This window comes from Akebia trifoliata, chromosome 1 (assembly GCF_017979445.1).
Source record: "Akebia trifoliata isolate Shusen 1 chromosome 1, ASM1797944v1, whole genome shotgun sequence".
Taxonomy (NCBI): Eukaryota; Viridiplantae; Streptophyta; class Magnoliopsida; order Ranunculales; family Lardizabalaceae; genus Akebia; species Akebia trifoliata.
The window spans coordinates 33,569,758-33,582,219 of record NC_141375.1 but is presented as its reverse complement, the minus strand read 5'-3'; the positions used below and the strand labels follow the sequence as shown (position 1 = coordinate 33,582,219).

The 12,462-nt window shown below is 38.6% G+C and overlaps 2 protein-coding genes and 1 pseudogene across 2 annotated transcripts; 1 reads left to right on the top strand and 2 right to left on the bottom strand.

Moving 5' to 3' along the window:
* Window positions 1-407: 407 nt before the first annotated feature.
* ECB2 (Tetratricopeptide repeat (TPR)-like superfamily protein) lies at window positions 408-3,534 on the bottom strand. The gene has a single exon (XM_086454498.1). The coding sequence runs from the start codon at window positions 3,455-3,457 to the stop codon at window positions 830-832; it is 2,628 nt and encodes an 875-aa protein (XP_086310624.1). The 5' UTR covers window positions 3,458-3,534; the 3' UTR covers window positions 408-829.
* Window positions 3,535-6,321: 2,787 nt separating this feature from the next.
* On the top strand, window positions 6,322-8,804 carry LOC147411953 (pentatricopeptide repeat-containing protein At2g29760, chloroplastic pseudogene; annotated as a pseudogene).
* Window positions 8,805-8,863: 59 nt separating this feature from the next.
* On the bottom strand, window positions 8,864-12,356 carry LOC147411952 (root phototropism protein 3-like). Its single transcript, XM_086454492.1, has 2 exons — window positions 10,279-12,356; window positions 8,864-9,509 (listed from the first exon to the last, which is right to left on the bottom strand). The coding sequence occupies exons 1-2, from the start codon at window positions 11,011-11,013 to the stop codon at window positions 8,979-8,981; spliced, it is 1,266 nt and encodes a 421-aa protein (XP_086310618.1). The 5' UTR covers window positions 11,014-12,356; the 3' UTR covers window positions 8,864-8,978.
* Window positions 12,357-12,462: the final 106 nt, after the last annotated feature.

Here is a 12,462-nt window from a genome sequence, read left to right as displayed (position 1 = left end):
TCTTGTACTGAAGAAAAGTTAACGAAGGCATGACTCTATTGTGAAAGTATGAAACCTGAACTCAGATATTTTATCCCGTAGTTCTTTCCAAGTAAAAGAGATTTGTTGAAGGACTTGAGTGTGTGGTTCAAGCATTTGAATCTGCATTGCAATTTCAAAATTACAGTTTGACTAGGATAGAGAACAGACTTATAAACACAAACATTCACAACACTGGATCTTTTAACAACAACAAAAATGGATCATGGATTAAATATATGAAGATGACACAAGCTCAGATAGAAATTGTAGTAACATGATATTTTTTGACAGCATCACCAGCTGTTTGGTAACTTCATACATTAATTTCTAATATTAGGTGGACCCATTTTTGCAATTGTACACAAATAAAAATAAATACAAAAGCATTGAACAAGTACCCATACTCCTATGTCATTTATGTTTGTTGGAGAATAAAGACTCCAAAAGGGAGTGAACTCCGGAAGGAATCATACAAAAGTAAAATCTCATCTGTTTCATTCAAGTGGTACAGTGTGATGATAGAGGAAACAAGGGGCTTCATTACTTGTTTAGTTTCTTTCTCTTTGCATATTATGCAATCCACTTTAGGTTTTCAAGGGTCAAGCCAGTATCCCAACCATCTTTGCATGTTACGCAACCGCTTTAGGTTTTCAAGGGTCAAGCCCGTAGCTCAATCTAAAGGTGCTTTATATCACAAGCTCTGTGAAAAGTTTTGGTGTTCTCGAACTAGAACAAATGCATCAACCTTGAAACTGTTGAATCCGGGGAAGGCGTGAAAGGTAGGAACTACGAAGTTCTTTCACTTCTTTTACTTATCATGTCTTCCCCAATATCTCTCATCTCCACAGGAGCAGATCCCATCCTTGAAATGGTGGAAGTGTTCAGTATCCCTTACAGTAATCTCCCGTCGAATTATCTTGGTGATAAATTTCACTGTATGATGGCAGCTTCTACACATATAGAGGTTTTTCGTAACCCAAATAGGTGTTCCTGGCAAAGTATTGATTATCCCAAAGGCAATGGCCAATCTCTCACTGTGCCCACAAAAGATCTCTGCCTTTGATGCTTCAATTTTATCTACAACACCATCACTGGTTATATCAAAACCCGCTGTCTTCATCCTCTCATATAAACCATCTAGATATGCTTTGATCTCCTTTATCTGTGGATGGGATTCATCTCCACTGAGGAAAGCTTGGACGCTTCCCTTAACTTCCACCCAACTACATCCAGGATCAACAGTTAGGCCCTTCTCTCTCATCATCTTTCTCACTCTTGCAACTTCATCCCACTTACAGCTGTCGGCATATAGATTACACAGTAGAACATAATATCCAACACTTTTTGAATCCATTTCGAAGATGAATTGCGCCGCAATTTCTCCGAGCTCAACTTGCTGGTGTATCCTGCATGCATTTAACAATGCTCCCCAAACAGCAGGATCCGGCTCTAAATGCATCTTTTCTATAAACTCGTGAGCCTTCTCCAAATGTCCCGCACGACCAAGAAGATCCACCACACAAGCATAGTGTTTCAGATTTGGGGTGACAGAGTAATGCTGTTCCATGCTGTTGAAGTACTCCAAACCTTCACTTACCATCCCCGATCTACTACAAGCACATAGGACAGCAATGAATGTAATTTCATCGGGTTTTATTCCGGCATCTATCATTCTGCCGAACAGGTCTATAGCAAGTGCTCCATGTCCTTGTTGGGCATAGCCAGTTAGCATAATATTCCATGAAGCGACATCCTTGTCAATATGAGCATTAAATTGAGACCACGCGTATTCCATCCTTCCACACCTTACATACATATCTAGAAGTGCATTAGATAGGAATCCCTCATATCCTAGCCCGCTCCTAAGTGCATGGGCATGGATTTCTTTTCCGCACATCAAAGCCCCTACCCTAGCACAAGCAGAGAGGGCAACAACCAAAGTAACTGAATTGGGTTTTAGAAGCAACCTCATTTGCCGAAAGAAAGCCAAAGCTTCAAAGCTCCGATTGCCAATCCGTAAACCCCAGATTATCGAAGTCCATGATATCACGTTCTTTTCGGGTATCCGTTTAAAGACTTCCAAAGCCTTATCAATGCACCCACACTTAGAATACATTTCGATAAGGGTGTTTCTAACTATAGTGTATGCAATATGCCCTGTTTGATTAGCGAATTCGTGAAGCTTAATACCCATATCAAGAAGTCTTAAGCAAGCACAAGCAGACAGAACAGTTGCGATAGTGATCTCATCAGGCATCACACCCTCCAACCTCATTTGTTTGTAAGCTTCCACAGCTTTATTAGGCAACCCATTTTTCTCATAACCCGATATCATTGTTGTCCACGACACCACGTCTTTGGACCATATTTTGCAAAACAACTTCTCTGCTCCCTCCAAATTCCCAACACTGGAGTACATTTGAATCAATGAATTATTCACCGAAACATCAACCACAAACTCCATTTTGATCACGTGACCATGTATTTGCCTCCCTAATTTCTCATCCCCAAGAAGCTCAGAACCAGAAATCACACTAGTCATGGTCATCAAATCTGGATCAACAGAAATACTTCTCATCATAGAAAACAAACCCAATCCTTCCAAAGACTCCCCATTTTCAAAATACCCCGAAATCATCGCATTCCACGAGATTCGATCTCTCCTGGGCATTCCATCAAATAGTAACCGTGCACTACGAACATCCCCACACTTCACATACATAGTGATCAAAGAATTTATTACATCAACCTCTGACTCAAACCCAAACCTAATTACATGAACATGAACCTCCCTCCCTCGTTCCAAATCCGGGATGCCTCCGCAGGTCCTCAAAACACAAGGAAACGTATACACATCGGGTTTAATTCCTACCCACAACATTCGATGATACAAATTCAATGCTTCATCAAAGAAACCCAATTTAGCATACCCACCAACCATCACATTCCACGAAAAAACATCTCTTTCTTCCATTTTCCCGAACACGAACCAGGCGTCGTGCAAGTTCCCAAACCGAACAAACATGCTCAACAGAGCATTTCCCAAGCGAATGCTCAATTGGGTCATCGAATTTGAGATTTTGGCATGAACTCGAGCTCCTTGTGGAGCTGCTCGTTTTAACTCGCAGAGCTTCAGCAAAGAAATGAAGGTTTCTTCGTCGACGGGCACCCGGTGTTCCGCCATGGAATCTAAGCGTTGCAGAGCTTGTTCTAGATTCCCTTGAAGGCATAGTTCTCTTATATGTGAGTTTAAATTGGTGGTGTCGATGGAGTTTGTATTGAGAGCAGAGATTTCTTGGGTTCTTTTAAGGGAGATTTGGAGGTTTGAAGGAATTGGAGAGAAGTTTAGGGTTTTGGGTCTGTGGAATTTTGAGTGAAGAGGATGGAGATGGTCTGATTGGAGAGGAATTGGAGGGGTTTTAGCAGAAACCGCCATTTTTGGAGAAACAGAGCATTGTTTTGGGTAAGGGTTTTGGGTGGGGTTTAACGGTTACAACTTAGAAGATAACTTCTCTTGCTGTTATTTTGAGCAAAAAGCCTTACTTTGATTCAAAACCGTTGATGGTATTAAGTCTAGATCTCGACAAACATCGAACGGTACATGATAAGGGAAAACGTACACCTAACGATAACAGCAAGACCGCTCAAATTAAAATAGAGAAACATTTTCTGTCCTAACTTATTAAAGATTTTAAGCCGTCCTAATAGGGTGCACATGGTTCGGATTGATTCGAATTTTGACAAAATTGAAATCGAACTAAATATGATCGATTCTACAAATTTAGAATCGAATCAATCCAATTACCTTATAAAACTGAATCAATCCAAACCAACCTTGGTTCGAATCGAATCTCGATTCTCATACTCATTATTTTCAATAGTAAAATTAAAATTACTAAAATTTAAAATTAAGTAAAATAAATATTAAAGAAAGCATTATGCATAAACAAAGTATCAACATACTTATTATTTCAACATAAACAAAGTATCACGTATAACACAAAAATAACAAACCCTTAGTCCGATCTTACATCGATCTACCTATGCATAAAAACTTATTGAAATTTATTTTAAAAAATTAAAATTTCATGGATATTTTAAGTGGGGGAGTGATCGATAGAAAAATTCTTATAATTCAAATATCCATAATTAATAAAAAAGAGAAAAAAAAAATATTAAAATCATATTCAAATATGTGTGACACAAAACACACATAAAATAAAATAGAAAAGAAGTTGAAATTCATTAAGAGAAAATCATTATTTTTTTAAATCTATTGTTAAAGCATATAAAAATTAGTACAATATATATATATATGGGAGCAGTTCAACATCCCTAAAGTTTGCCAAACATTGTGCCAAAAATGGGTTATAAGCTTTAGAATGAGTTGATTTTTTGTGAGGATGATCTCTATGATGTAGAGATCATCCTCACCAAAAATCAGCCTATTCCAAAACTTCTAACCCCATCAAAAGTGATTTACAAAAATTGGACGGTCCACAATTCTTCAATTTGTAAACTAGGGTTAGAAATTTCAAAATGAACTGATTTTTGGAGAGGATGATCTCTTCACCGTAAAGATCATCCTCACAAAAAATCAGCTCATTCCAAAGTTTCTAACCCATGTTTTGAAAAATGTTTGGTAAACTTTAGGGTTACTGAACCGCTCCCTATATATATATACCCTTAATTGGATTGGTTCGGTTCTATTATACCCTTAATCCGGAACTGAATCAAATTAATCGAATTTTTTTTTTATAATCCGCACCCGAACCAAGCCATGCTCAATTTGAACCAATCCAATCCAAAAGGCTTCGGATTGGTTCGATTCTCGAATGTACCCAATCTAGTGTGCACTCCTACTTCCTAATGGTCATTTTGCTAAATCCAACACTAGCCCTCTAAATTTCATCCTAAAAACTCACATCCTAAAAAAATAATAATAATAATTCAAAAAATAATTTCTTTTGATCTTAATTTAAAGTTTTGAAAATGGACGACTATCAAACTTCCATGTAACGCCTAAATTTAAATTTGAAATTCAATGGTGATAAATAACATTTTTTAGTAAAAGAATTTCAAATAGAATTTTTTCCTCTACAATCCTAATGCATCGGATCATGTTTTTTGATGCCACAAGGTAAACCCAAGGACCCCAATTAAAGGTGAAATCCATACTAACTTAATAAGACCTGACGGTTATGAATGTGGGTTCAATAATTTAGTTAGGACTCAATAAAGAGTCCTTACTATTGCACTTTTTAACGTGAAAGTGGATGGGTCATGGATTCATTCCAGTCTGGGGTTACTTCAGCATTATTCCAATAAAATATTGAAAAGTTGACATTTTCTCTTTTTAGATGTAGGCCTGGATTTGGTTTTGGATATAGGCCAGGTCTAAAGTTCCCATTACCCCATATCCTCACGATAATGGCTCAAATGGAAAATCTAAAAATACAATTCGAACATAAAAAAATAAAAATAAAAGTGAAAGTATTGTAGGTGATGATGATCTCTAGAGTCTAATCCACCTATCATGCTTGTGCATTTTCATGATCCAAAATAGGCAAGGTACATGAGCTAAGGTAAGCACTCCTCTAAATCGTGAGCTGTTAATGTCAAACGTTTGGTTATTTACCAAGAGAGGATTTTAGATTATATTTATTTTGATCCCTAAAAATTTTTAAATATAAAAAAGTTATTTTGTCTTATATTATTATAGATCAATTGTCTTAACTATATTAGTGGAATTTATCCAAAAATATATTCCCAAATATGATTCTAAAATATATCATCTCATCTTGTCTCATACCCCCACCCATGCCAAGTTGAATCCGACGGACATCTTGTCGCAAATGAATCAAAGTATTCAAATTAATTTAACATTATTTATTAAGATATAGTTGCATTTAAATAATAGTCGTGATAAACTGTCTTGAAAAAAAGCTACTCAAAATTGAGTTGGACTTTGAAATGGGCAGCCTGCTTTAAAATTTTGATAGAATCCTTTCGCAATATGACACATGATTTTTTTGAATTTATTTTACACTCTTACTTTTTAATAATATTTGGGATACCACCTTGAAGATGTCACATGTAATCCAAAGAAGAGGGTTCTACTCAAACTTTGAAGCAAGCTGCCCACTTCAAACTTTTTTCCCTCAAAATTGACTGGTTGATGTGGTTTGTGGGCATCATAGATTTTTAACTAATGATAATCTGACGTTATTTTTTTCAGACACTCCCTGACCTAGCAATTACAGAATCATATATCTTTTTCTTGTGTATCTTGAAGCAAGGATCTATGGTGGGCGTAGGGAGTGTCTAGAAAAAAGAGTCAAATTATCATGACCGTAGATATTTTTACCTCTTGATACACAAGAAAAATATCTATGTTTCTGTGCACATGCCATGTCAGTGAGTGAATTAATTTATCATTATTCTTTAAATAACTATTATTCATAGATTAAATTGATGCTCAATGACAATTCACAAACCATGAGCCTCAATTCCTAAATGATTTCATTTAAACTTGAAACAGAGCTTCCCTAACAGAAATAACTACCAAGTAGAAGCAGCTATGGCAGCTCCTCTATCCCTCCACCACCTTACACCATCCTTAGTTCCTGAAAAACCCCTCTTCAAGACCACCACCTCCACACACCACCCATGTCTTGTTTTGCTCGAAAAATGCTCCAACATGAAGGAGCTCAAGCAAATCCATGCCCAAATGATAAGAACAGGACTCATCTTCAATGTCTTCTGCGCTAGCAGAATCATCGCTTTTGCCGCTCTAGAAGATTCGGGTAACCTCGATTACGCCCGTCTTGTCTTCACCCAAATCCCCAATCCCACCACTTTTATCTGTAACTCCATAATTCGAGGTTACACCAACAAAAACTTGCATAAAGAATCCATCATTTTCTATCGAGAAATCATCGAAGACGGTTTATTTCCTGATAATTTCACATTCCCTTCTTTGTTCAAATCTTGTCGTGATTTGAATGAGGGGAAACAGTTGCATTGCCACTCCACAAAATTCGGTTTCGCATCGGACTCTTACATTCAGAATACATTGATGAACATGTATTCGAATTGTGGTAGTTTGGTTTCTGCTCGATGGGTTTTCGATAAAATGATTGAAAAAAGTGTGGTATCTTGGGCAACAATGATCGGTGCTTACGCACAGTGGGATCAACCTATTGAAGCCCTCGAGCTTTTCCGTAGGATGGAATCTGAAAATGTGAAGCCCAATGAGGTTACTTTGGTGAATGTTTTAACGGCTTGTGCCAAGGCTAGAGATTTGGAAACCGGAAAAGTTGTTCACAAGTACATGGATGAGAATGAAATTGGGTTCGATGTTGTCCTCACCACATCTCTCATGGATCTCTATTGCAAATGTGGTTGCCTCTCAGTTGCCCGAGAATTGTTCGAAAATATGCCTGTAAAGAACTTGTTTTGTTGGAATATCATGATCAATGGGTATGTTGAAGATAGTAATTATGATGAAGCTTTGTTACTCTTTCGCGAGATGCAGCTTAAGAGCATTAAAGCAGATAAAGTGACTATGGTGAGCTTACTTCTTGCCTCTACCCATCTGGGCAATCTCGAGCTTGGCATATGGTTGCACGCATATATTGAGAAGGAAAGTATTGAGGTCGACGTAGTCCTAGGAACAGCACTTGTCGACATGTACACAAAATGTGGGAGCATAGAGAGGGCATCACAAGTTTTCCATAAGATGCCCCAAAGAGACGTCATGACTTGGACGGCCATGATTACTGGTCTTGCAATGGGTGGGCAAGGAGAGAAGGCTTTGGAGATTTTCTATGAGATGCAAAGGAGTGGGGTGAAACCAGATGCTGTTACCTTCATAGGTGTCTTGGCCGCTTGTAGTCACGCGGGTCTTGTGGATGAAGGGTACTCACATTTTGATTCTATGTCAAGTGTGTATGGCATTCAACCTAGTGTCGAACACTATGGTTGTCTGATTGACATGTTAGGACGTGCGGGATATATAGCCGAAGCAGAAGAGTTGATACTAGACATGCCAGTGGAGCCAGATTCTTTCGTATTAGGTGGCCTTCTTGGTGCATGTAGGATTCATGGTAATCTTGAAGTTGCAGAGAGAGTAGCACAACAACTTTTAGAACTCGACCCAGACAATGGTGGGATGTATGTGCTCTTGTTGAAAATATATAGTTCATTAGGGAAGTGGAATGAAGCTAAAAGAATGAGGGAACTCATGGTAGAGAGGAACATAAAGAAACCCCTTGGATGTAGTTCAATAGAGGTGGATGGAGTCGTTCATGAATTTTTCAAAGGCGATACATCTCTCCCTCAATCCTCCGAAATCTATGAAATGTTGGAGGAGATGATATGTCGCTTGAAGGTAGCCGGTTACATGCCCAACAAATCTGAAGTTTTATATGAAATGGAAGAAGAGGAAAAAGAGAACACCCTTAGTCACCACAGTGAAAAACTAGCAATCTCTTTTGGACTCATAAGTACAAGCCCTGGGACACCAATTCGAGTTGTGAAGAACCTTCGTGTGTGTAGTGATTGCCACTCTGCAACAAAGCTTATCTCCAAAATTTACAATAGGGAGATAATCGTGCGGGATAGGAATCGGTTTCATCATTTCAAGGATGGATCATGCTCATGTAAGGACTTCTGGTGATGTTCATGTTGTATTTATATTGTACCATTCGCTCATGATTGCTAATGGGAAATAGTTTTGTGTAGTAGAGCCTTAACTCCTTATAAGTGATGCTAGCATTCCTCTTAACACATTTTATAGCATTATGAATCAAGATTATAGTAACATACTGATCCATCTTAATGAACAAACTTAAAAGGCATAATAAGAAATTATCGTAAGAAATACAAGAAAGAATTTTAATCTTAGATAAACATGATTGCGAAGTAACATAAAATAATCTATTATCGACCCTTCTTCAAGACATTGATTTCCTCCACTTCGGAGGGGTTCTACCATGCACCAACTTTGTCTTCATATCCACTGGTGTTCGCCGCTCGGACCCCATCCCACCTACCCCATCACCCTCAATCCTGTCAACCATGATGACAGGTCGGAACAAAGGAACCCCTAACTTCCGCCACTTGAAAAAGCCTTTCTTCTTTTCCGTGAGCTTATCTATCTGCCCTTGCATGGAGTTGCACAGGTTCTGAAGCCTATGAACATCTTCACGCAATTTCCTTAGCTCCATCTGCTGGGCCATCACTTCACGCTTTGAAAGGCACCGTATTGGAGGCTCAAGTGCTGGACTTCGGGATCCACTAAAGGACCCACTCCAATCAAACTGACGGTTTTGCTTTCCATGCTCAGAGAAGAGAACTTGGATTACTGCACGGACAGGTAGGCGCTCATTCTGAGCAGCGTGGAGAGACGCTTCAGTTGACAGTTTTCGAATATCAATCAATCTGCAGAGACTCTTCCGTTCTTGCTTTGACACATTTGGGTGCACCTGTCAATAGAAATGAGGGTAACAAAAGTTGTGAGGGATAAATTAAACTATTTGAAGATGGGGTTTCACTCTCATCCTCTACTATCTGCTACCCAGTCTTCCCTGTCATGTAGGAAGATTCAAGTCATGATAGAAACATAATTGGGTTATTATGGCCATTGCCAAGAAAGATAAGGGGGATTTACGCCTTTTAAAATCATCATGAACCTGAAGATAAAGAATGTGGTGAAGGTGACAAATCAATAATAGCTAGTTCTCCTGAGGACCGAAGAAGTGTAACAGAAAGCCTTTGAAACTTGAACTACTACAGTCAATCCCTTGGGACCATCTCTCCCCGAGGTTAACTCGGTCCCTCAGAATGATTGAGCCTTTCAATTCCCTTTTTTTTAGCTAGGCAAGCATGAATTATTATTATTATTATTATTATTATTTTATTTTATTGTTTGATAAGTATGACTTTATTAAGAAAAGAAATAATGTACAACAGGCAGCTGAGATGATTGACCTAAGAAGCAAAGAAAAAAAAGAAGACATGAAGCTACCTTGAGCAAACAGACTCCCACCTAAAAACAAACTCCTCAAAAACCTTTGAACCCATTTCATGGTATCAACACCCACAGATTAGTGGTTAGTAATTAGTAGGTGAAGGTGGATTTTGAACCCATGTCGTGGTATCAACACCTTCAGACTTTAACCAACTTAGGAAGCTAGCACCTTCAACCTTCCAATTTTAATGTGCAGAAAAAGTTAAAACGTAAGGTGTACTTACTTTCAGATAGGTATCGATGGCTCGATACAACCCATCTTCCGTGGTACGGGCATGGCTAGGGAGAGCTCCGGCAAGTGTGACGAACTCAGAAAGTCCTAAATTGGCATCTATAGCAGCTTCAGCAAGGTAGGAATCAACCAGTTTTGCAACTTTGACCAGAGCAGCTCCACTCCTACTAGCTTCGTCTAAGTTGATGAAACTCTTAACCAACCTGAGAACAAGGTCGACATCCAGTAGAGTACCACAAGTGTGACTAAAAGAGGGTATCATGAGCTCCTTTAGTGAGGCCTGGTCAAGCTGCCATGATATCCGTTTCTCGAGCTCAACACGATAACTTGGCTCAACACCAACCATATTAGCTGTGCGGAGGAGTCGCAATAGAAAATTACAGAGGACGGAGTCTTTCTCAGGAGGGAGAATTCCTACTAGTGTCTCAACAAAAAACCTCTTTTTCATCCACAATGCTGTTACACTCTCAGGTGAATCTCCGAAATTGGTTGAACCCGTATTGGGCTCATCATCAGAGAGGTCAGGGAGCCACTTAGAAGCATAATTTGTGATAATTGAACCGATAAGGTCCGGTCTGACACCTTTGGCCTTAATGCTTGAAAGGGTCTTAACGAAATAATCCATGTCGAGGATGCATGAATCATCAAACCAACAATCAACAGCAAGTTGAGCCGTGGACGACTTACTGGAGATGGACATGGATTCCAGCAATGTAATCTTCTGCATTCTAGTGTTGTAGAGGTACTCTTGGTGTGCTAGAAGAGCCTTGAAATGGAGTTGTTATTTATATGGGGAAAGTTCATGTAACGTTCTATTACTAGATGGGTACAAAAAGTCAAAAAGGGAATAAAACAGACAACAGAAGTATGGTACAATATAGTCCCTTGTGGTTTATGTGGCCAAATGACTATAATACCCTGGAAATAGAGATGGGTTTGAATTGAAATAGGGTAATTCATGGAGAGAAATAAAATGGGTGGTTCAGGAAGAAAAGTTTTCTTACTGTTGGGATTTTTTGAGGTTGAATGAAGACCAATCATACTTTACACACTCACTCACACACACACACACACACACACACACAGTAGACAAAGGGCTCATTAAATGCAATATTCTATGGTAGGATGATATATCATATTCATCCACTCATTCTCTGTGACGAAGAAACAAACTAAGGAACCAACCAAATGAGAGGAGACAAAGAAGCTATTAAATACAATATCACATGCCATACCTGCATTATTCTCTAGGGAAGGAGAGCGAAGTTTCACTAAAACACCAACCAACAATGAAAGTTTCTTATCTTCTTAGACTACCAAAGCAAGACCAAAGAACTCTCTCTCTCTCTCTGGCGTTTTCCCTCCCATACAAAACTGTCAGGAATCCTATATTTAGCATGCGATGAGTGGGCCTCTCAAGGGGAGGGCTCATAATATTGGGCCATCTGTCATGCAATGGAAACCATGATTGGGCCCTAGGAGCATTTCTTGATCATGGGCTTGGAACTCGTCAAGGGCTCTATCTATTCAAGATCAGAGTCAAAAAATCATGAATCCAATTGTTAAATTGACATTGGCACTACTTCTGGGGTGTATTTTAGCTTTTCCCCTCCTAAAAACACTTTTAAAAGTCAAATTATGGTTGTAAAAATTAGGATTCAGAAGTGGGCTAGAAGCCGAAGCGACCTGGACCCTCGTTTGGATTTCAGCTTCAATAAGATTCTGGACAAAAAAAATTTGAGAAACTTGAGCATCTTTTTTATGAAAATGTTTATAACATTTTATTTGATGACTAAATGCCCCCTGCAATATTTCTAAGATTTTAAATTAATTATCAGTATGTCCTACAAAACTTAGTTTTTCATCAAATGCCTTCCAAATTCTGAAAGCACTTCTAAGAACATCGTCACCAAACGATCAAATCGATTCAAGAGTAGAAATCTTTTAAGACTGATTTTTCAACATTCCCTGGATGGGATTTGATCATCAAGGACGATGTTTGCCTCTCAAATCATTGATCAAAAACAAGGCAGAAAACCAACAATTCATTTTAAGCCGAAGCTTAAGAAACAGTCTGTTTGGCGAACATATAGGAAACACAAGATCTGGGCAGGACTGCACCACTTTGATCCCAATCTGGGCAGTAGAACAAACGGGGAATCAAAAGTAAGTTACG

What these genes read in the sequence shown, in the direction of transcription:
- ECB2 (XM_086454498.1), bottom strand. Translation starts at nt 3,457, where the DNA reads ATGGCGGTTTCTGCTAAAACCCCTCCAATTCCTCTCCAATCAGACCAT.
- LOC147411952 (XM_086454492.1), bottom strand. Translation starts at nt 11,013, where the DNA reads ATGCAGAAGATTACATTGCTGGAATCCATGTCCATCTCCAGTAAGTCG. An exon ending in CCATCGATACCTATCTGAAA is followed by an intron (nt 9,510 to 10,278) that starts GTAAGTACACCT and finishes TTCTATTGACAG; the next exon opens with GTGCACCCAAATGTGTCAAA.